General features: G+C 33.2%; 4 protein-coding genes across 8 annotated transcripts; all 4 read left to right on the forward strand.

Moving 5' to 3' along the window:
- Positions 1-656: 656 nt before the first annotated feature.
- Positions 657-2190, forward strand: LOC108226628 (uncharacterized). Its single transcript, XM_017401620.2, has 3 exons — positions 657-1210; positions 1357-1545; positions 1703-2190. The coding sequence occupies exons 1-3, from the start codon at positions 716-718 to the stop codon at positions 1988-1990; spliced, it is 972 nt and encodes a 323-aa protein (XP_017257109.1). The 5' UTR covers positions 657-715; the 3' UTR covers positions 1991-2190.
- Positions 2191-10325: 8135 nt separating this feature from the next.
- On the forward strand, positions 10326-11619 carry LOC135147360 (glucan endo-1,3-beta-glucosidase-like). The gene is made up of 4 exons (XM_064080539.1): positions 10326-10455; positions 10777-10817; positions 10922-11159; positions 11294-11619. The coding sequence occupies exons 1-4, from the start codon at positions 10401-10403 to the stop codon at positions 11317-11319; spliced, it is 360 nt and encodes a 119-aa protein (XP_063936609.1). The 5' UTR covers positions 10326-10400; the 3' UTR covers positions 11320-11619.
- Positions 11620-12546: 927 nt separating this feature from the next.
- Positions 12547-16275, forward strand: LOC108226383 (protein DETOXIFICATION 43). Of its 5 annotated transcripts, none has more exons than XM_064079256.1 (13): positions 12555-13040; positions 13147-13230; positions 13351-13472; positions 13727-14151; positions 14249-14384; positions 14473-14569; positions 14718-14818; positions 14938-15101; positions 15201-15272; positions 15353-15469; positions 15576-15671; positions 15762-15883; positions 15997-16275. In XM_064079256.1, exons 1-13 carry the CDS (start codon positions 12940-12942, stop codon positions 16043-16045), a joined length of 1686 nt encoding a protein of 561 aa, XP_063935326.1. In that variant the 5' UTR covers positions 12555-12939; the 3' UTR covers positions 16046-16275. The 5 variants fall into 5 exon arrangements, 4 of the variants coding, with proteins under 4 accessions (XP_063935326.1, XP_017256815.1, XP_017256814.1 ...); XM_017401326.2 differs by having other exon boundaries at positions 12558-13040; positions 13150-13230; positions 13622-14151; XM_017401325.2 differs by having other exon boundaries at positions 12560-13040; positions 13622-14151.
- A 143-nt stretch (positions 16276-16418) lies between these two features.
- Positions 16419-20319, forward strand: LOC108226564 (protein DETOXIFICATION 43). Its single transcript, XM_017401537.2, has 12 exons — positions 16419-17445; positions 17531-17652; positions 17793-18247; positions 18332-18467; positions 18535-18631; positions 18731-18831; positions 18983-19146; positions 19239-19310; positions 19383-19499; positions 19605-19700; positions 19780-19901; positions 20004-20319. The coding sequence occupies exons 1-12, from the start codon at positions 17369-17371 to the stop codon at positions 20047-20049; spliced, it is 1605 nt and encodes a 534-aa protein (XP_017257026.1). The 5' UTR covers positions 16419-17368; the 3' UTR covers positions 20050-20319.
- The last annotated feature ends 75 nt before the right edge of the window (positions 20320-20394 follow it).

Consider the following 20394-nt stretch of genomic DNA (forward strand, 5'->3'; position numbering starts at 1 on the left):
AAGTAGAATTAAGGAATGGGAAAGCGTGCTTACTTTGCTATGATTTCATGGCAATGTAAAAGAAAGTCTAATTCGGTGTAAAGCAGAAAAAGCACCAGCAATTGGTCTGCTAATTAAGTTCACTCGATCAATGCCCAAACAAAACACCTCCTAATCTTTAGGCCTTGAAACTATTTCTGTCAGAGAGTTGCCCTGGCCTGTGTGCCCAGGCACACATTATGCTAATAATTTTCAAAAATTGTCAGGAATAATTTTGAATTTTAAATACTGTAGAAATAATTGATTTTCATCATGTAAAGTTATCAAAATTCTTGTTTCATGATTTTCCGATGCACCTTGCAACTAAAAAATATGCACATATACCTGACAAGAAAAACAAAAAGTCTAAACATATGTATATTGATTGATACATGCATAAGGTCGAATTCATGTTTCGACAAATTTTGATTGAAATTTATATATATTAGATGACCGACAAATATTATAAAAAGGTACATTTTCAGTTTTCTAACGACACCATATAAAAATAATTATTAATTTTCTAATTTCACCGATTTGCCCGCAAAAGGTCTTATGACGGAGTAGTGTATTATATTTGTGTCATACGCACTGTACATATAATCTAACGTCTATTTTCTGTCATTATAAATCTCTTCCATCACAAAGCCCTCATATGTACATTCTCTTTGCTCCAAAACAAACAAACTGATGATCCATGGCGAATCACAAGACCACTGAGTCGGAAGAAGAGTCACTATTCCGATCCTACCCTTACGCCGTCTACTTCGTGCAAAGCCCTTCCACACTCTCTAACGCCAACAGCTCCCATGACCTCCCCAACCCTAATCTCGAAACCGCGAGAGCCACTCTCTCCCACTACTCTTCATCCAGAGGCTCCAACAACTCCTTTCTGCACGACAAAAAAAGTGTCCTAGTTCCTTATGATGATAAAATTCATGTCAAAAATCTTCGGGTTTGCGATGTCCTTGGAAACGACAAGGAGGTTGTGGATGAAGAGGAGGACGAGGAGTATTATGGGAGTAGTCATGGAAGGGAAATGGGGTGGTGGAGATATTTTACCTTTCGGCATTCTTCTTCGTGTGCGTGGATATGTTTGCAGATTGTTTTGCGGCTTTTGGTCAGCTTGGGATTGGCTTTGCTTGTTTTTTACTTTGCAACCAAGCCTCCTACTCCTAAGCTGTCAATTAAGGTACGTGTATTTTATTAAGTAACCAATTCATCTAAAACAAATGTCGGAGAAGTGTCCAACAGGATCTTATATGATATTATTCGACGGATTTTAATCTAGCCCGATATTACTCACGATTAATATTTATATGTTTAATTTTGTTGTAGATCGCAGGAATTCGAGAATTCGGACTCGGGGAGGGAGTGGATGCGTCGGGTGTGACAACTAAATTACTGACCAGTAACTTTTCGATTCAACTTGTGATCGATAACAAGTCGAAGCTGTTCGGTCTTCACATTCGACCTCCCATCCTGTCAATCTCCTATACCAATCTCCCCCCATTCGCAATCTCAGTGGTAAGGCCAATGCGTTTGATTATTTAACATAAATTTCATTCAAATATAAGGATGAAACAACAAATAAGATAAAAATCTCACTAATTTTTCCGACTCAGCCAGAACTCGTAGCGGGTCGTCGTTACGACCTTTTTAACGGTTTTCGATTCTGTTTCAGGGACAAGAACTATATGCATATAGTGATGGAAAAACACGATTCCAACTGAGCATCGGAACGAAGAACAAGCCGATGTACGGGGCAGGAAGAAGCATGCAGGATATGCTCGAATCTGGAAAAGGGTTGCCTCTAGATATTCGCATGAGCATAACGTCTAGTTTTCATGTGATTTCCAGCTTCGTGAAGCCTACATTTCATCAACAAGCCCGGTGTTTATTAGTGCTCAACAGTTCGTACGACAAGAAACGTCGAACAACCAAGTATAAAAGCAGCTGTGTTGTTCATTAGTAGTATTGTGAATCATCATAATTCTTTCGTAAAATGTTCTTTGTGACTTGGCTCGGCTGAAGTCGCCTGAGTTTTCTCGTATATATTTTATATACGTTATGTAGAGTTGTGTTTCATGAAAATAATCTATATATTGTATTATAAGAATCTGAAGAGGAGAAAATGGAAGAAAATATAACAGATTCTGATAATAGAATTTTAATTTCTTTTTCAAATATACTCGGAAGTATGCGAGAGATTATCTTTTAAATTTATTCTTATCTTCTTTCCCTTCTCACGGAAATATGGGAAAATATGTATCAACACTTTCAAGGTAATATATTCGATATCATTCAGCACATTGATGATATTTTATCGTACATATAACAAAAAGATATTATGAAAATGAATTAAAGATGAGCATAAATAGCTGGGTGAACATTATTCAACAAGAAAAAATGATATAAATCATTATTAAAAATATTTTATGCTCACAAGTAGGGGTGAGCAAATTGAACTAAATGTAAAACCGAACCGAACTGTATAATTTCGGTTTGGTTTGGTTTCATCTTTTTCAAAATTTTGATTAATTCGATTTTTTGGTTTGAACCGGAAATTTTTTTGATTTGGTTCGGTTTTTAATACTCTCTTCATCCCATAATTTTTGGTTTGTTTGACTTTTTATGGTCAAATTGACCGAACTTTGACTACAAATTACATGTAATTCTCTTATAATTTTAAAAATATAAAATATGCATAATAAAGTACGTAAAGTATATTTTTTAATGATATAATTTTTATGATTGTTCTTAATCATATTATATATGTAATTTGTGGTCAAAATTTGATCAATTTGATCATCAAAAGTTAAACAAGCCAAACATTATGGGACAAAGGGAGTATAATATTTCGGTTTAAACCAAAATAACCGAACATTTTATTATATATAAAATAAATATATTATATATACATTCTTTGTTGATAAGCCTAGAATCAAATGTCCAAAATCCTAACCTTACCTGACTAACAAAGCGACAAGTGCGGCTCACCTCTGAGCTCTCCGATTCGGTTTCCAGCAACTTCAATTTGTATTCAAATTCATCACTTCATCAAGCTGAAGTCTCTAATTCTAACACAAATCTGTTCATACTCTAGTCTCTAGGTTTTTATTCCTCGATCTTTTAATCTGAGGCTATACTCAGCTTCTATTATAATTTAAAAACAATACAAGGTATTTCGATTTTTTTAAACCGGAACCGACCGAAATAATTCGGTTGGTTCGGTTCGGTTCAGAATAATAATTCGGTCCGGTTCAATTTCGGGGAAAAAATCTAATTCGATTTTTTATTTTTTCAGTTCAATCGGTTCGGTTTTAAATTGAAACGGCCGAATGCTCAGTCCTATTCACAAGATATATAAGAAAATGAGTATATAAGTTAGATATATACTTTTGTAACATTATATGAGCTAAATATGTACTACAACAGAATCTCATGTTTTATAATATTGAATATATTACAGCAGAATCTCGTGTTTTGTAATATTACATTATCAAAATTGATTGAGAATCACATAATGTTGTAAGTTTGGTTTGCATAACAAAGTATATATATATAGCCATATAGGGCATTGCTCAAAACAGAACACCCTTAGAAGAAGAACAAAGAACAACACTTTAGAATCGAATATAGAATCTCATCTAAAACTTGAATTAAATTCTAATTTTAGGCTAATAAACCTTTTATTATGAATAACAATAGTATCTAACATGTTTGACAATAAATATAGATTAAAAATAACATGATTCTATGTAATATTAATCGTCTAAAAAATATATATATGATTCTATTCTGGATTCTTTTATGGATTCTATAATATTTCATATTAATAATTTAGATGATTTTGGATGTTTGATTTCATATATCAAGTTTAATTGGTGTTTAACTATGTGATTATGATCTTGACAAATTATTTTTTATGAAAAATAAAGTGTTATGATAGTGTTCTGTGTTGTTCTTTTTTTAAAGTGTTCTGTGTGGAGTGCAACTCATATATATATATATATATATATATATATATATATATATATATATATATATATATATATATATATATATATAGGAAAGTTATATGGAGTCCCTTAATTGTTGAAGTCCTTGGAGTCCCAATCTGGTCCCTCCATTCCATTTAGATCCAACGGCTATTGTTTTCATTAATTTATTTTATAATAAATGTATTTTCTTTTTTCCAAAGATGTCATGTGGTGTTTGAACATATCTTTACGTGAATAACTCACATCGTGCGGCAGTTACAAGCATATAAGTGTTCTCAGGAGTTTAATTTCCACTTTTGTTCTGCACCATTTGCTTAATTTTCTTCTTTGGATTTCTTTCATAGATAAACACCATATCTTCTTGATGATGTACGTGTCTCTTTATTCTTGTCCTGCACTATTCTTGTCTTGCACTATTCGACAAATGTATCTTTTTTTTTAGTTTATTCTTGTCCTGCACTATTCACAAACAATTCTCTTTATTCTTTCGATTTTTTTCCATAGATTAACACCATCGGTAGTATCTCTTGATGATGAAAGTGTCTCACTATTCTTGTCCTGCACTATTCGACAGTTCTCTTCTTTTTTAGTTTATTCTTGTCCTGCACAATTCTCAAACAATTCTTTTTATTTTTCGATTTCTTCCATTGATCAACACCATCGGTAGTATCTTCTTGATGATGTACGTAGATGGAATCATGCAGGACAAAACAATCCCCTTTTCTGCAAAACAATATTGTCTAAATTTCCATCTACGAAACAAAAAGCAAGATATCAGGAATTCTGTTTTTTGAAATTGTAATTAATGTTTTCTTGGGTGCGAGATAATAGAGTTGTAGTAGGAAACAGAACATATGTCTTTGACTTTTTATTAATTTAACAATTTAATATATTTTTTTGACAACTGCAGGATTAGATTGATCCAACGGTAGATAGATAGGACTCCAAAAAAAATGGGGTTTCCAAGGAGCCCAACTCTCTCTCTCTCTCTCTCTCTCTCTCTCTCTCTCTATATATATATATATATATATATATATATATATATATATATATATATATAGAGAGAGAGAGAGAGAGAGAGAGAGAGAGAGTTGGGTTCAATGGAGACCAAAAGCTTTACAGTCCTTAGAAACTACAATATCTACCGTTAAAATAATTTGGCAATTAATGGACATGATTAAATATTTTTTGTCCTGCATTTCTAGTAATGTAATATTAATAATTTACACTATTATTGTCCTGCATTTCTAGTATTGTATTATTAATATTCTTGTTCTACATTTCTTGTTTTAGTTTTAATTCAAAACTATCTTTATAATTTACACTATTCTTGTCCTGCATGTCTAGTACTGTAATATTAATAATTTGTCCCGTATATTTGTGATATATCTAAGTGTTATTTTGTCTTGCAACAAATACAATTCGTTGCAGGACAATGACAATGAGTTCAGTGTCAATCATTGCAATGTCCAACTACATCTTTGTTTTATATGTAATTATTATTTTTATTGTTAGGATTTCGGTGATTGAACACCAATATTATAGAATTATTATTTTATGTTATGCAGGATTTAAAAGTTCTGCTTGTTGTTCACCGATTTAAAAGTGCAGGACGGGATAGAGAGAGAAAACGAATGCGCAGGACAAATATCTGCAGCCCTTAGATGGGTAAGAAATGAATGGCTGTGATTAAGTCTCTAAAGTCTCCACAAAAATCAGTCTCCATAGAACTTCTCTCTCTCTCTCTCTATGTATATATATATATATATATATATATATATATATATATATATATATATATATATATGTGAGTAAGGTTCGAGGGAGAACTTTATTATCAAGAGAACTGAGAGATCTAATAGTAACCGTAGATATATTGTAATTGTATTCAGAATTAAAACTGATATATTTAATGGCATTGATGTAATAATCTTCAGTACATTGGGCATGTTGCTTAGTAATTTAAATGTGATCATCAAAGAATCTACTAAACATGGAAGTTTTTGATTACATCTGATTTCATACAAATCAATCAGAATAAACTTTAAAATGGAAAGATTAATCAAATTTCTGATTATCAATATATATACAAACACATACAAGAGATACTCTTCTTTTTCATAATCACATAAGTAGGGCTGTAAATGAGTTGATACGCTCGATAACCGCTCGGTGTTTGGTTCGAAAAAAGCTCGGTTCGAGCTCCGTTCGATTCATATATGAGTCGATCTTGAGCACAATTTTAAGGCTCGTTTTATAAACGAGCTGAACTTGAGCACAGTAAAGTTCGACTCGATAGTTCGCGAACAAGTTCGAATTATGAGTTCGTGAACATGGTTCGTGAACTTGGCTCGTGAGCGTAGTTCGTGAACTCGGCCCGTGAACATGTCTCGTGGATGTGGGAGTTTTATTAATGGATGATTAATTTTGAATTTATGATTCCTTAGAGCATAACTTATAATATTGTTAGAATTTTAATTTATTTTTTTAATTAAATTAAATAACAAACAAGCTCGTAAATAAATTTATGAGCATAAACTAGCTCGTTAGCAAAGTTTATTAAACATGCTCGTGAACAAAATTAATGAGCGGTTGGTGAGCAAAAATTCGTGAGACATGTTTGTGAGCGTAAGTTAATGAGCAGTTCGTGAGCAAAAGCTCGTGAGACATGTTCATGAGCGGTTCGCGAGCCGTTTGTGAACAGGGTTATTCCTTAATGAGTCGATCCTCAAACAATATTTTTGGCTCGATCCAAGCTCGAGTTCGAGTTCGCTAATTTTTTAATAAACGATACACGAGCACTCTAGAGTTCGGCTCGGCTCGGCTCATTTACACCCCTACACATAAGCAAAATAAAAGAGATACAGAAGTTGACAATGGAGAACAGGGAGAAAATTACAAGGTTTGAGGTCTTTCCTATCATTGTTCAAGGATGTTTTAAACGATTCTTGTAACTAATCCTTTAGCTAACAACACCTATAATACTAAATCCGATTTTTTGTTTTATTCTGCAGAGTAGTTGTTAACCTTTTTTAAGGAGTTCTTCAGAGTATTCTTGAACAAGTCTTACACAGAGTTATGGAATCCAAGAGAGGAAGGAATATGTTGCACTTTTAGTTGGTTTTTAGTATTTGCGTCTTTGATTGTAAGAATTTTTATCGTAGTAGTTAAATTAAATTGATATTGTTGCTTTTAGAACGGTGCTTCTTGATGTTGATTATTATGATCAGTAAAGAAAAAGAATTCTTATTATATTTTTAGTGACGACAGAGTTCTAACTCAAGAGGCATCCAAGATGCTTGAGAGTATCTTGTGGAATATTTCTATCTCTCTGGTAATACAATATTCAATGTGGAAGAACACAACTTTCCAGGTGTCTACGCTAATAACGTTCTTGGTGAAGCAGCAGGAATCCAATTACTAACAAATTATTCATTACTAAAATGAAATATAATAAATTAAGATTTTCATTTGTTTAAAACACTTAAGAGAATCTTCTGACAAATAATATTTCCTAAATCAATATTTGTGTATTAGATTTCTTTTAAAAACACTCTTGAAATAATATAATAATAATGTATGTAAAAGATTCTACTAAGCATTTGTCATTGAAATATACTGATTACTTAATAATTCTTTTATAATAATAGAAATTGAGATTCTAAATAGAATAATGTATAATAAGATACATCCCAATATTTGGTAGAATTATTACATATTATAATATGTTGAGATTCTAATATATGTACATTTAAAGATTCTTGTAAGAGTTCCGTAGAAGAGATACTCATTTGCAAGGCTATAAGGCATATTTGTCAAAAAAGATTCTTGTAAAAATTTTATATTTTATTATTTATATTTTTCTTTTAATCATAGAAATAAATTTAAAAATAGATTCTAGTATATATTATAAAATATAATCGGGTTATCAGTTTGCTAAGGATATATTTTGATGTGGATTTTATCGATATGACATTGAGATTCTTTAAAATGTTCGCTCAAATATCGTAGAATGATATATAGCAAATTTTTTAAATCTTTTTTATAAAATTGACATAAAATATCTATTATAAGTAATATAAAAAAATATTAATATAATGAACTATATTTAAGTAATTATTTTTAAGATTCTCACAATTCTATTATTGAAGTAGAATACTAACTTAATTTATATTCAAAGAGCACTTTATAAAACTCCTAATAAGAAAAACATATGATTGAATATATTAAACAATCTCCATTTTGATAGAGTGCTACAATAGATTTTGCAAGTTAGTCTTGTAACTAAATATCTATACAACATTTTAAAAAATCTTTATTAGAAAACTAAATATTTATACAATTTTTAAAATAATCTTTAATAAAAAATAAAGTATAGATTTAGCAAACATGACATTGTTGTATTTTTTTAAATTTAAATCATGTTATAATCTTATCTTAAATTAAATTTTTTTATTTAAAAATGTATTGTAATAGTTTTTAAAGAATCTCAATTTCAATTATTATAATAAAATTCTCAAATAATTTGATATTTCAAAAATATTATGTAGAATCGTAAAATAGAAATTTATTTAAATGAATATTTAAAAAAAATTCAATTTTCATTTCAAATTTTATAGTAAATTTCTCATGCTAATTATGTGAATAAAAATTTTCATAATATTTTAAAGAATATCTGATAATTAAATATTTTCATCATGGTGAATCTTTTGAAAATTTGAAATTTGAAATTCAAAGTTTAATATACATTAAATGCTCTAGTTGATTGATTCAGATATGGAGAATATAAAAAAGGAAAATTCCCCAAATCATGTGTATATATGATCATAAATGAATATTCCCCAAAAGATTTTTTATCATCCGTGTCCGATTATGCCCTTTGTTGAATTACTAATAAATATTTACTAAATCTCTTAATTATAGTAGCCATTGGATTAGAATGGCTGATCTACGGTAGATAAGCTAGTTCTCTCGATAAAAAAATTCTCTTAGGATCTTACTCCTATATATATATATATATATATATATATATATATATATATATATATATATATATATATATATATATATATATATATATATATATTAATTGTTTATTATTGTAAGTAAGTAGTAGTTAATGAATATTATGAATTTTAATAATAATTTAGGTTTGAGGTAAGGTATCTTAAATGGCATTTAGTTTAATTTATATTTAAATAGCTAGTCAGGTTTCATTAAATTCATATTTATTTAATGGATGTGTGTGATCCTAAATTTTAATTTTAATGTCGTTTCTAATTTATAACTCATCCGTCCAAAATGCCATTTAAAATGAAAAGTAAAAGGTTTCCAACTGATGACAGTTAATAAGTTGGGAAATAAAGAGTTGTTCAATTTTAACCACAAGCAAAAATTTGTAATACATGAAAAGGCTAAAAGATTAGAGAAATTAGATGAAGAGCCTAGATAGATGTCACGTTAGAGAAACTTCAACCATCAAATTTCTTTAATTAAAAATTGAATTGACATATCAAAAATAAAAAATATAGATAATTTGTTAAAAATATCACACTCCAATCATACTTTCCTTTTGTCTATAATTATAATCAAGCTCTTATGAATAACTATATATGTCGAACCTCTACATGCTTGTAAGAAATTTGTAGGAAGATTACACATCATTTATTATCATATTAAAGTGATATATATTCTATTTACAACACTCTAAAATATTAATAACATACTCTTTTTAATTTATAATCAAAATCATCGGAGTACAATGTCTTATTAGTTCAGCAAATTTTATATAATATTTTATAAATCCAATTCAGCTAACTATTATAACCAAACCTATTAGAGATACTCTTGCACTCCTAATATCCCATATATATAGATTAGTTTAATCAAGAAATGAAGCTTCCAAAAAAAATTTAAACTAAGCGCCTGTTGTTTAGAGGAAGCTGAAGATGCTTCTGGTTTATGCTTTTCTTGACCTGTTTGTGTAAATAAGTGGAAGCATCTTAAAAAAAAGTAGAAAATGTTAGTTTCTCTCTCAGAACTTCTACTTCTTTTTCAAACACTTTATTAACTTATTTATTTCTCATTTCTAATCCATCTCATTATTTTAAACAAGAAGACACTTTTTTTTAAAACTTGCCCACACGGCCTCTTAACAATATATTCATTTTGTGGGTCCCATAATCACAAAGATATCATAAAATAGCATATAAGGCTAATTAATATTAATAATAATAACATACAACTGTTAGCCTCCCTTTTAAAATCTGTAACTCTCTTATCTCCAGGAGTGCACATCTCTATCTCATTTGTCTAGGAGACTATTAGTGTACACAACATATTTTGCTGCCACCCCGGTAATATCAGCGGCTGCATTACATGGCAAAATTACCAGCTCTCTGTCTCTGCCTTCTCATTTTCTCCTCTGTCACAGGTACATGTTCATTCGGTTCGCTTCTATTGACACCTACTATAAACAAACTAAAAATCTGGTTTCAGCTCAAGATTATTCCATTAAAATATAATATATGATCCCGGAAATGATATAAAATTCTTTTTTTTAGTTTTTTCCATAAGAATATAATATATGATCTTAAAATAATAAAATGGGTCCCGAAAAGAATATTAGTCTCATGACGTTATTTTATGGATTATTACTTAATTGAGTTTCAATGGGAGTTGGTGGTGACGAAACGTATTACTTGATTTTATTTTTTTTTACTTTGTGGCTTACTTTGATTTTCTTGCTACGCAGTTGCAACTTCTGTATTGGCTGATGAAGAGTTAAACTCTGTGGTAATTTCGAAAAAATAATGAAAATTTACAGCATGTATTTAATTGAAGTGATGTTCATTTTATTTAATTGATTATACTAAGGTGATCTGCATTTTTGTGTACAGAAAACATGGTGCATTGCAAAACCATCGACAGATGAAACAGCTCTACAAAATAACATTGAATACGCATGTCCTCTTGTAGACTGCAGCAAATTTCTGCAGCCGGGGTGCCCTTGTTTCGAGCCCGATAATCGCATGAATCATGCTTCAGTCGCAATGAATGTTTTTTACCAGCGCAATGGAAGAAACAAATGGAACTGCGATTTTAATAACTCTGGTCTCATTACCTTAACTGATCCCAGTAAGTCTATTTCTCCTTTGTTTATTTCAATATATGTTCAGTGAATTAATACGAGCAGGATATACGGGGTATGTTTGCTTTGGTTATGTACATTGAGGTAATAATCGAAGTTTAATTTTGTGTGAAAATTGCAGGTTATGGTGGCTGTGTTTTCGAGTAAATGAAGCAGATGGCATGACATTTCTGCTCAACTGATTTCTGATTTAAATGCAGTTTTAGTTAGATCGGTGTTAAGCTCGTAATACTTTACCATATGTCACATTTTGTGGACTTGATCCGTCAATGTATTGCAGCTTATCTATAATCTAGTACAGTTGATGCCATAATGTCAAGAATTACTTTGCAATCAAAATTGATCAGTTCTTTGCATCACATTTTATGAATTTGGCCGAAAGAAAAAAAATTGACAGTCCGGTTTGCTAGTAAGTGAGCTGTAATAATAAAACGACGATTATTACTCTGTCCAAAGGCGTCGATAGAATTCAACTCTACATTTTCAAATGTTATGACTACATCTCTCAGATTTTATGATCAAAGCTTCTCATTAGCTATTCTCAGTTTTTCTTTAACTTTAACTCTTCTACATGAATTCAATCCTAATTTTCAATGGATTTGAATACTGAAGTTGATTGTGAATGTAACTATCATTTCTCTAGTTTGAAGCTTCACGTTATGCCAAATATCAATCCTAAAATTTTAAATTCACTAGAACTTAAACAATTAACCGGTTCTTAAAACATGTGCTCGAGATTAATTAGTTTCGATTCATTAAGGTTTGCTTTATTCTATAATGGTCAAATTCTATGGACTTCTGTTTAATTACTAGTTAAGTCACATTTGTTTTAGTATATCCTGCAATTGCTTAGATTACTGGTAAATGTGGGTTTAAGGTTTGCTTTATTGTATAAAGGTTAAATTCTATGGACTTGTTTTTAGCTACAAGTTGAGGAAAACAACTTGACTTCACATCCATAAGTTACAAGTCTAGTCAAGTCTTTTGCCAACATGAGCTGTGATACCATATTAAATTACTGGTTCTCCTAAAACCTCAAAATATTAAGAATACAATCGTATCATATTCTACCCCGGAAGGTGTCTTCTTCCCCTCGTATATTTCAATTATTTTAATATAATATCGAGGTCCACACTCCACAGTATTAGGCTTTAACTGGGGAACAGATATGCAAATGATAAAAATATAAACAAGAAGGTGTATATCATATGGTACAGAAGTTTATATTATTATATGGAAAGTAGTATGATTTTTAAACTTTCTTTCTTCACCTGTTATGGTCTGATGTTATCAGGTTTTTGTTTAACTGAGGAAGGTCCTTGTAAAGACTTAATCCTTAAGTAATGTAGCTTTCTAGAGATTGTATACAGTAGTTTCATTAATGTTAATGTTTGGTTTATTCACGGATTGTTTAACACTCTTAAATATCCAAGGTATAAGAAGACGGATCCTGATCGCAGCAAGGAGGGCCAACTGAGCTCCTAAATATTTTTAATTATACATATTCGTGGATTATATATATTAATATTGACCCGTCTTAAGTTCGGATCAGGATCCACCACTGTATTAAACAAGAGTATTGGCTTATTTGAAAAAAAGCCTTGCTCTTTGGAATGATGAAGTTAAGTTATGCTCTCATCATCATATGCTTTCTGTGCCTAGTCATTTGAAGTCCCACTAAAACATCCTCATCTCAAATATCAACAGAAGGTCAGCTTCTTATTTTTGGTATAGTACTTCATTTGATTTTAATCTTTTCCTTGTCTAATGCACTTAATGAGATTTCATGTCTGTGAACATCGCATAAACTGCGCAAACTTTCTTGATCATATGACAAGGGAAAGTTCATACTCCAACTACATGTACCGGTATATGGGCCTTGATATTATGGATTTTTACTATATGTTGTCGATCAAAAGTATAGTTGCACAAGTATTAAGCCTTGATGATCTAGCATTTGTACATATATTGCAGAAGAATTTTGGCCGAGGATGATGTCATGCATTACCCTGCAACAAACTGGAACATGCCTCTTTTTATCTTCTTTAAAGATGTGAGGTATATTCTGAAAATGCAGTGGTTATAATTGTGTTCAAAGAGAACAAAATTAGAGGGAAAGAAGTCCTGTTCGGTGTTCAGCTAGTTTTATTGATGATTATGATATTATTTTTTTTATAGTCTTTTATTTAAGATGGATGCACTTGGCTCAGAGATACTAAGCATTGCAGTCCCAGCAGCCTTGGCATTAGCTGCTGATCCTGTTGCTTCCCTAATCGACACTGCCTTTATTGGCCGTTTAGGTATGTGAATGATTTCCTCGCTTATCAGTTTGTCTATTGGCCTGTTTAGTCATTTAGTAGCATTAGATGCACAATCTTAAAAATTGATGATCTTCTTAGTACACGGAATATGTGAATTCTTTTAATTTGTAGAGTACTTTTTTGTTTAGGCGCGGTGGAGATTGCTGCTGTTGGAGTATCTATTGCAATTTTCAATCAAGCATCAAAAGTTACTATATTTCCTCTTGTTAGTATAACAACTTCTTATGTAGCAGAGGAAGATACTGCTGGAAGATTAGGGAAGGAAGTGCAGAAGGACGAAGAAATGTTGGAAGTGAAGTCAGAAAATGTCATCCTTGACAGCTTGGAAAAGGGTGCTGTAGCTTTGAAGGGTGAAATTAAAGAGGATGAGGCAGACAATGAAACTCATTCAGTTTCAACATCATCAGCATTTGAAACAATTGCAACTAAGTCCACGAGTGTGGACTGTAGTCATTCAGACAAAGCTCAAACTAAAACTAGACAGGAAACCATAAATTTAACAACCAATGCAGTGGTAACGCGAGCTATTACAAGAGAAAAGAGACATATTCCTTCAGCATCCACAGCATTGATTATGGGAGCTGTACTTGGCATCCTCCAAAGCATATTTCTTATATTTCTAGCTAAACCATTACTGCGAATAATGGGGGTCAGATCAGTAAGCACCTTTCTTCTTTTCTGTGCACTTGAGATTTCTTTACCTGTTTGAAGACAACTAGTGATTTCAATATTTCATTGATATTTCTTTTAAATAGGATTCACCTATGATAGAGCTGGCTGAAAGTTATTTGAAACTTAGATCGCTGGGGGCTCCAGCAGTTCTTCTCTCTTTAGCCATGCAAGGAATCTTTCGAGGCTTTAAAGATACTACAACTCCCCTTTATGCAACAGGTATGATTTATTTCTTCAATCTAGTTTAGCAAATAAGCGGAAAAAATGTTATATGCAAAAGCTTTAGGCAGACTTCACAACAATGCAGTTGCAGGAGATCTAGCAAATGTGGTTTTGGACCCCATACTTATCTTTGGTTGCCATATGGGAGTTCGTGGTGCAGCAATTGCTCATGTGCTGTCCCAGTAAGTTTTAAAACAAGGCGCCTGATTCCAATATATCGCGTTGCATATTCAGTCCCTTAATTCAGTTGTTTTTTAAAGTCCTAATGTCGTCCAAATTTGGCACATCAGGCACATTTGTTGTTTTCTTACACGGGGTACCATTTCATAGGTACTTAATCTTAGTTATTCTTTTCTGTAAATTGGTGAAACAAGTTCACCTCTTACCCTCAAGCATTAAGAGTTTGCAGTTCAGTCGGTTTCTTAAAAATGGTAGGATGCTGCTCATCTTATAGTAACATCAAACGTTACTAGGTTGGCTACATTGTTAAATCAACTTCTAGTTCTCCCTATTAAGTTTACCTGTGTATGATTTCACATGCAAAATGCAGGATTTTATTTATTGGGAAGGGTGATTGCTGCAACATCTTGTGTCACTTTAGCAGCATCATTAGCTTCAAGATTAGGTTCAACTCCTATGGCAGCTTTCCAAATCTGCTTACAGGTTTGGATGACATCCTCCCTTCTTGCTGATGGCTTGGCTGTTGCAGGACAGGTACTTTACCTCACTCCTTTTCGCAAAATCAGTTCATGAATTTATGAAGTTAAAGGAATAATGAGTAACACAGAAGAATTACGTTATTCATTACTACAGGCTATCATTGCTTGTGCATTTACTGAGAAGGACTATAAGAAGGCAGCCTCTGCTGCATCTCGAGTACTACAGGTTTTCTTTTTTAAAACGAGGAGGTACTATCAGTTCATTGTATTGGCGGGGTTTAATTTCTAGAAAGAATTATACTGCAGATGGCATTTGTACTCGGTCTGGGTCTGTCTCTCGTCGTAGGAATTGGGTTGCAATATGGAGCACTAGTCTTTACTGGTGACAAACATGTTCTTCATCTCATAACTATAGGCATCCCAGTACGTATTTTTCTTAATAAAATCTACAGAAACACATTTACTTATTTATTTACTTCCCATGATACATTTTATTGAAAAGAAATGTTGTCTTTTATTACATAATCAGTTTGTTGCAGCAACACAGCCAATTAATTCTTTAGCATTTGTTTTTGATGGTGTTAACTATGGAGTATCTGATTTTGCTTATTCTGCATACTCTATGGTAATATATCAGATCTCTAGCGCAACTGTTTAATCTTTAGACGCGCATATATAAATTTGATCACTGACCACAATTTCTTTATTGTTTCAGGTTCTAGTAGCTATAGTAAGTATTGCTTCTCTGTTCCTCCTGTCTAAAAGCAATGGCTTTGCTGGAATTTGGCTTGCCTTGACTATTTTCATGAGTCTACGGGCTTTAGCCGGTGTCTGGAGGTAAATACTGTCAAATATGATAATGAAATTTTAGAATCTTTGGCGATTGTTTTATATGTATTTTAAAAAAGAACTATAGAAGTTAATAATGATGATACTTGTATTATATGCAGAATGGGGTCTGGAACTGGACCCTGGCGCTTTCTCAGGGACCTCTGCTAATTTTAAGATTGTAAAAGTCTCAATTTCTGATAAATTTCCAGGAAATTCTCTTTGCTTTCTCCACTACTGATTTTGTTTTGGAAGTCTGAGATGTAATACTGAATTTATTTCATCTATAGACCTCCTGCATTAGTAGAGTCTGCAGTAGATCGCGATATTTGCATATTGCTCTAATCTTTGTACATCTGAACAGACAGTATATTACAGTGATCTGCCAGTTTGATCTTTTACTTGTTCTCGCCTGAGCTATACCAACCATACTCTGATAATTTACGACCAACAAAAAGGACTCGTATAAAAATTACTATACTGTAAAATACATTACTGACCACTCAAATGACAACATATGCAGATATGGCAAAAACTTTTTCGGTCACCAACATTCCTTTTAAATTACGTCAAACCAGCTCTGGATACAAAGTGGTGTCTCCGCCACTGAAGGCGTTGGAAATCCTACATGTCCCACTGATGTATTTGCAAAAGAATACAGATATTGATACCAACACTAACCTAAAGCATGCACTACTGATTAATTGTGCTAAGAACCTAACAATATAGCTGACGTGCAGATTCAAAGTTCACCTTAAAAGGATTCTTCCATGCAGGCCTATGTAATTGTCCTAAATTCTTCAAGTTATTTAGGTCCTCTCGTCCCTGGAAGCAGGAGGGTATTCGAACTTGGTACCAAAAGTCGAATCGTGCTTGAGCTGTGTTCCAGTTTTTCTGTGTGAGCATAATTTAATCTCTCCCTCTCCCTCTCCCTCTCTCTCTCTCTCCATAATATAATCTCTCCCTCCCTCCCTCTCTCTCTGTCCATAATATAATCCCTCCCTCCCTCCCTCTCTCTCTCTCTCTCTCTCTCCCTCCCACTCCCTCCTTGATTTGTGACTGTGTATAAAAACAAAGACTGCAAAAACAACTACACAAACTAATAAATCAATACCTTCCTAAAAAAGTACCAACCACCATAAATAACTTCCATTATTATTCTCCAGCAGACATCATTTTCCATATACTAGAAGAGATATTTTCTCTGATCAAATCCCAGTTACCAAATTATAAAGCATTTCTAACCGTCCGATCAAACATCATCTATCAGTCGATATAGGCCTACTAGCTAGTAGTTTCTCTATCTTCATAAACCTCCTTATAAATCTCTCTCCCTCACTGCAATCACAGCCTTGTTGTCTGCTATGCCTCCTGTGTTCTATCTGTTAATACATCTTTAGATGACTTATCAGAATATATTTTAGTTAAGTTTGGTTTGCATGAGTAGTTAGGCCTTAATAATCAAGCATTAGAACCTGGATCAGTAGCATTATTATGGCAGAGGATGGTGTCATCCATGTCCCAGAAACAAAAGAGAAGATGCATTTTCTGGTGTTCTTTCGAGATCTGAGGTATACATCGAAAATGCAGTGACCTGTTCATGCATGTCCTGCTCTGCTAACTTTATTCATGAATCTAATGGAATATTACGTATAGGCTTTTGTTCAAGATGGATGCACTTGGATCAGAGATACTACGCATTGCATTTCCAGCAACACTGGCATTAGTTGCTGATCCTGTTGCTTCTCTGATCGACACCACGTTTATTGGCCATTTAGGTATTTGATTATAATCTCCTCTCTTAAGTTTGTTAAATTTGCCTGACCTTAAGTCTTTCGTGTCAAATCCTAACTCGTCATGCTGATTTCCATTAATCTCAGTACACAAAGCTCTGCACATTCATTTTATTTTTGTTTAGGTACGGTGGAGATTGCTGCTGTAGGAGTTTCCATTGCAATTCTGAATCAAGCATTAAGAATCACCGTGTCACCTCTTGTTAGTATGACAACTTCTTTTGTCGCTGAGGAAGATGCTATAGCAAGATTAGCAAAAGAAGTGCAGAAGAAGAACAACGAAATTCCAAAAGTAAAGGCAGAAGATGTTATTGCTGCTGACACCATGGAAAAGGGCAGTCCAGCTACAGAGAGTGAATACAAAGAAGTTAAGGAAGACAATGCAATCCAAACTAATTCTAAGGTGCAAAACGTCGATTCAACAACTAAACCAATGGTAAACCAAGCTATTACAAGAGAAAAGAGACATATTCCCTCAGCATCTACTTCACTAGTTATGGGACTTGTAGTTGGCATCCTCCAAACCATATTTCTCATATCTCTAGCTAAACCATTACTCAAAATAATGGGGGTCAGATCTGTAAGTACTGCTTCAAATCCCATTCACCTGCGTTTATCTCTTCAATGCATCGACCTGTGTCCTCACAGATCACTATTTTTTTAGGAGTCGCCTATGCTAGAGCCAGCAATAAGTTATTTGAGAATAAGATCATTGGGGATTCCAGCTATGCTTCTCTATTTAGCTATGCAAGGAGTTTTTCGAGGCTTTAAAGATACTACCACTCCCCTATACGCCATAGGTATCATTTATACTTCAATGATAAATTTTCATGCACAACTCTTAACACCAAACTTTCTCCAAAACAGTTGCAGGAGACCTAGCCAATGTGATTTTAGATCCCATACTTATCTTTGTTTGCCGTATGGGAGTTAGTGGTGCAGCAGTTGCTCATGTGCTGTCTCAGTAAGTTCTAACAATGCGACTAAATCATCTAGTGAACTCCAGATTCCCCAGCACATTTTGCACTTTTGCTGTTATCTTACATGATACCATTCATTTTAGGTACTTAATCTTGGTGATCCTCCTCTGTAAATTGATGCAACAAGTTTACATCATACCCCCGAGCTATAAAAGTATGCAGTTCAGTCGGTTTCTTAAGAATGGTAGGACGTCCTCTGCCTCATCTGTATAAAATCACTAATAATATACTCTAGTAACATCAAATCATTATTACCTCAGCCACATTGTTCCCAACTATGGTTTCATTCTTTCGTATAAGCTTCCAACCCTGCATCAATGTTTGCAAAAGTGCAGGATTTTATCTACTGGGAAGGGTCATCGTAGCAACTTCTTGTGCCACTCTAGCTACGTCGTTAGCTGCAAGGTTGGGCTCAACGCCTATGGCAGCTTTTCAAATCTGCTTACAGGTGTGGATGACATCCTCCCTTCTTGCTTTTGGTTTGGCCGGTGGAGGGCAGGTACTTTCTCCTTCAGGCCTTCACCTATTTCATGTTATAATCGCTGTTCTTGAAATCGACCCACTTATTTAAATAGTTACTCATTGCTGCAGGCTATCATTGCTTGTGCACTTGCTGAGAAGGATTATCAGAAGGCAGCCTCTGCTGCATCTCGAGTACTTCAGGTAATCTGAAAACTCTATACATGCTCCGATAGGTGATCACTACAGTTTTATGTCTCAACGACTAAATTGCAGATGGCATTTGTACTGAGTCTGGGGCTGGCTCTAGTCGTCGGACTAGGGTTGCAGTATGGATCTGTAGTCTTCACCCGTGACAAACATGTTCTTCGAATAATAACTATAGCTATCCCGGTATGAACTTCTCCTAACAAAATCACTGCAAATCCTTCAAAATCCGATCACTTGTTATGATCAATCTCTACTGAAAACAAGTGCTATCTTCCATTTTATCATCAGTTTGTTGCAGCCACTCAACCGATAAACAATTTAGCCTTCGCTTTTGATGGTCTATACTACGGAGCATCAGACTTCCTTTATTCGACATACTCCATGGTAAGTTATCATATCCCTTCTCTACTGTCAAAATCGCGAAAATGTCCATAATTTTGGTTATTAATCCGCATCTCTTCAGGTTATAGCAGTTATATTAAGCATAGCTTCTCTGCTGCTCCTGGCGAAAAGTAATGGTTTTGCCGGAATTTGGCTTGCTTTAAGCATTTTTATGAGTCTCAGAGTTTTTGCCGGTGTCTTGAGGTAAATATGTTCTCTGCACATATTTGCGTACATCTTACCCTTCTGTGCCTCGCAAAACGCAAGATATATGTTTATATTGTTGCATTTTGTTATTAACTGCAGAATAGGGACTGGAACTGGACCCTGGCGCTTTCTCAGGAGCCTCTAGATAACAAGACAGTAGAGTTCGATATTCCCGTTAAAACTTCTGGATCTTCTCTGTTCACTCTTGATTTTATTTCAGAGATCGAAACTCGTGCACAAAACTCCCGCACTAACAAGCGAATTACGCAATGCTTGCGTCTTGCTCTTATTTTTGCATCATTCAAAACATGTAATTGAGTGAAAGAATTAAAATGGATGCTTTTATTTATTTTGAATGTTTTCGACCAACAAAAATTAGTAAATTTCTAATAAAATATGAAGTTATACGATAAGACATGAATAATTGTTTCAAGTTCAAATGATTTGATATTGATTTTGATGTCTACTACCGAAAGTTCAGAGTCGACAT

This window comes from Daucus carota, chromosome 6, assembly GCF_001625215.2.
Source record: "Daucus carota subsp. sativus chromosome 6, DH1 v3.0, whole genome shotgun sequence".
In the NCBI taxonomy this organism is placed as follows: Eukaryota; Viridiplantae; Streptophyta; class Magnoliopsida; order Apiales; family Apiaceae; genus Daucus; species Daucus carota.

Bases quoted from the DNA above. Each gene is read 5' to 3' on its own strand.
- LOC108226628 (XM_017401620.2), top strand. From the start codon at position 716: ATGGCGAATCACAAGACCACTGAGTCGGAAGAAGAGTCACTATTCCGA. The intron at 1,211-1,356 runs GTACGTGTATTT...ATTTTGTTGTAG, and splicing joins CTCCTAAGCTGTCAATTAAG to ATCGCAGGAATTCGAGAATT. The intron at 1,546-1,702 runs GTAAGGCCAATG...ATTCTGTTTCAG, and splicing joins CCCCATTCGCAATCTCAGTG to GGACAAGAACTATATGCATA.
- LOC135147360 (XM_064080539.1), top strand. From the start codon at position 10,401: ATGGCAAAATTACCAGCTCTCTGTCTCTGCCTTCTCATTTTCTCCTCT. The intron at 10,456-10,776 runs GTACATGTTCAT...CTTGCTACGCAG, and splicing joins CATTTTCTCCTCTGTCACAG to TTGCAACTTCTGTATTGGCT. The intron at 10,818-10,921 runs GTAATTTCGAAA...TTTTGTGTACAG, and splicing joins ATGAAGAGTTAAACTCTGTG to AAAACATGGTGCATTGCAAA.
- LOC108226383 (XM_017401325.2), top strand. From the start codon at position 12,940: ATGCACTTAATGAGATTTCATGTCTGTGAACATCGCATAAACTGCGCA. The intron at 13,473-13,621 runs GTATGTGAATGA...TTTTTTGTTTAG, and splicing joins TGCCTTTATTGGCCGTTTAG to GCGCGGTGGAGATTGCTGCT. The intron at 15,470-15,575 runs GTACGTATTTTT...TTACATAATCAG, and splicing joins TCATAACTATAGGCATCCCA to TTTGTTGCAGCAACACAGCC.
- LOC108226564 (XM_017401537.2), top strand. From the start codon at position 17,369: ATGGCAGAGGATGGTGTCATCCATGTCCCAGAAACAAAAGAGAAGATG. The intron at 17,653-17,792 runs GTATTTGATTAT...ATTTTTGTTTAG, and splicing joins CACGTTTATTGGCCATTTAG to GTACGGTGGAGATTGCTGCT. The intron at 19,311-19,382 runs GTAATCTGAAAA...ACTAAATTGCAG, and splicing joins CTGCATCTCGAGTACTTCAG to ATGGCATTTGTACTGAGTCT.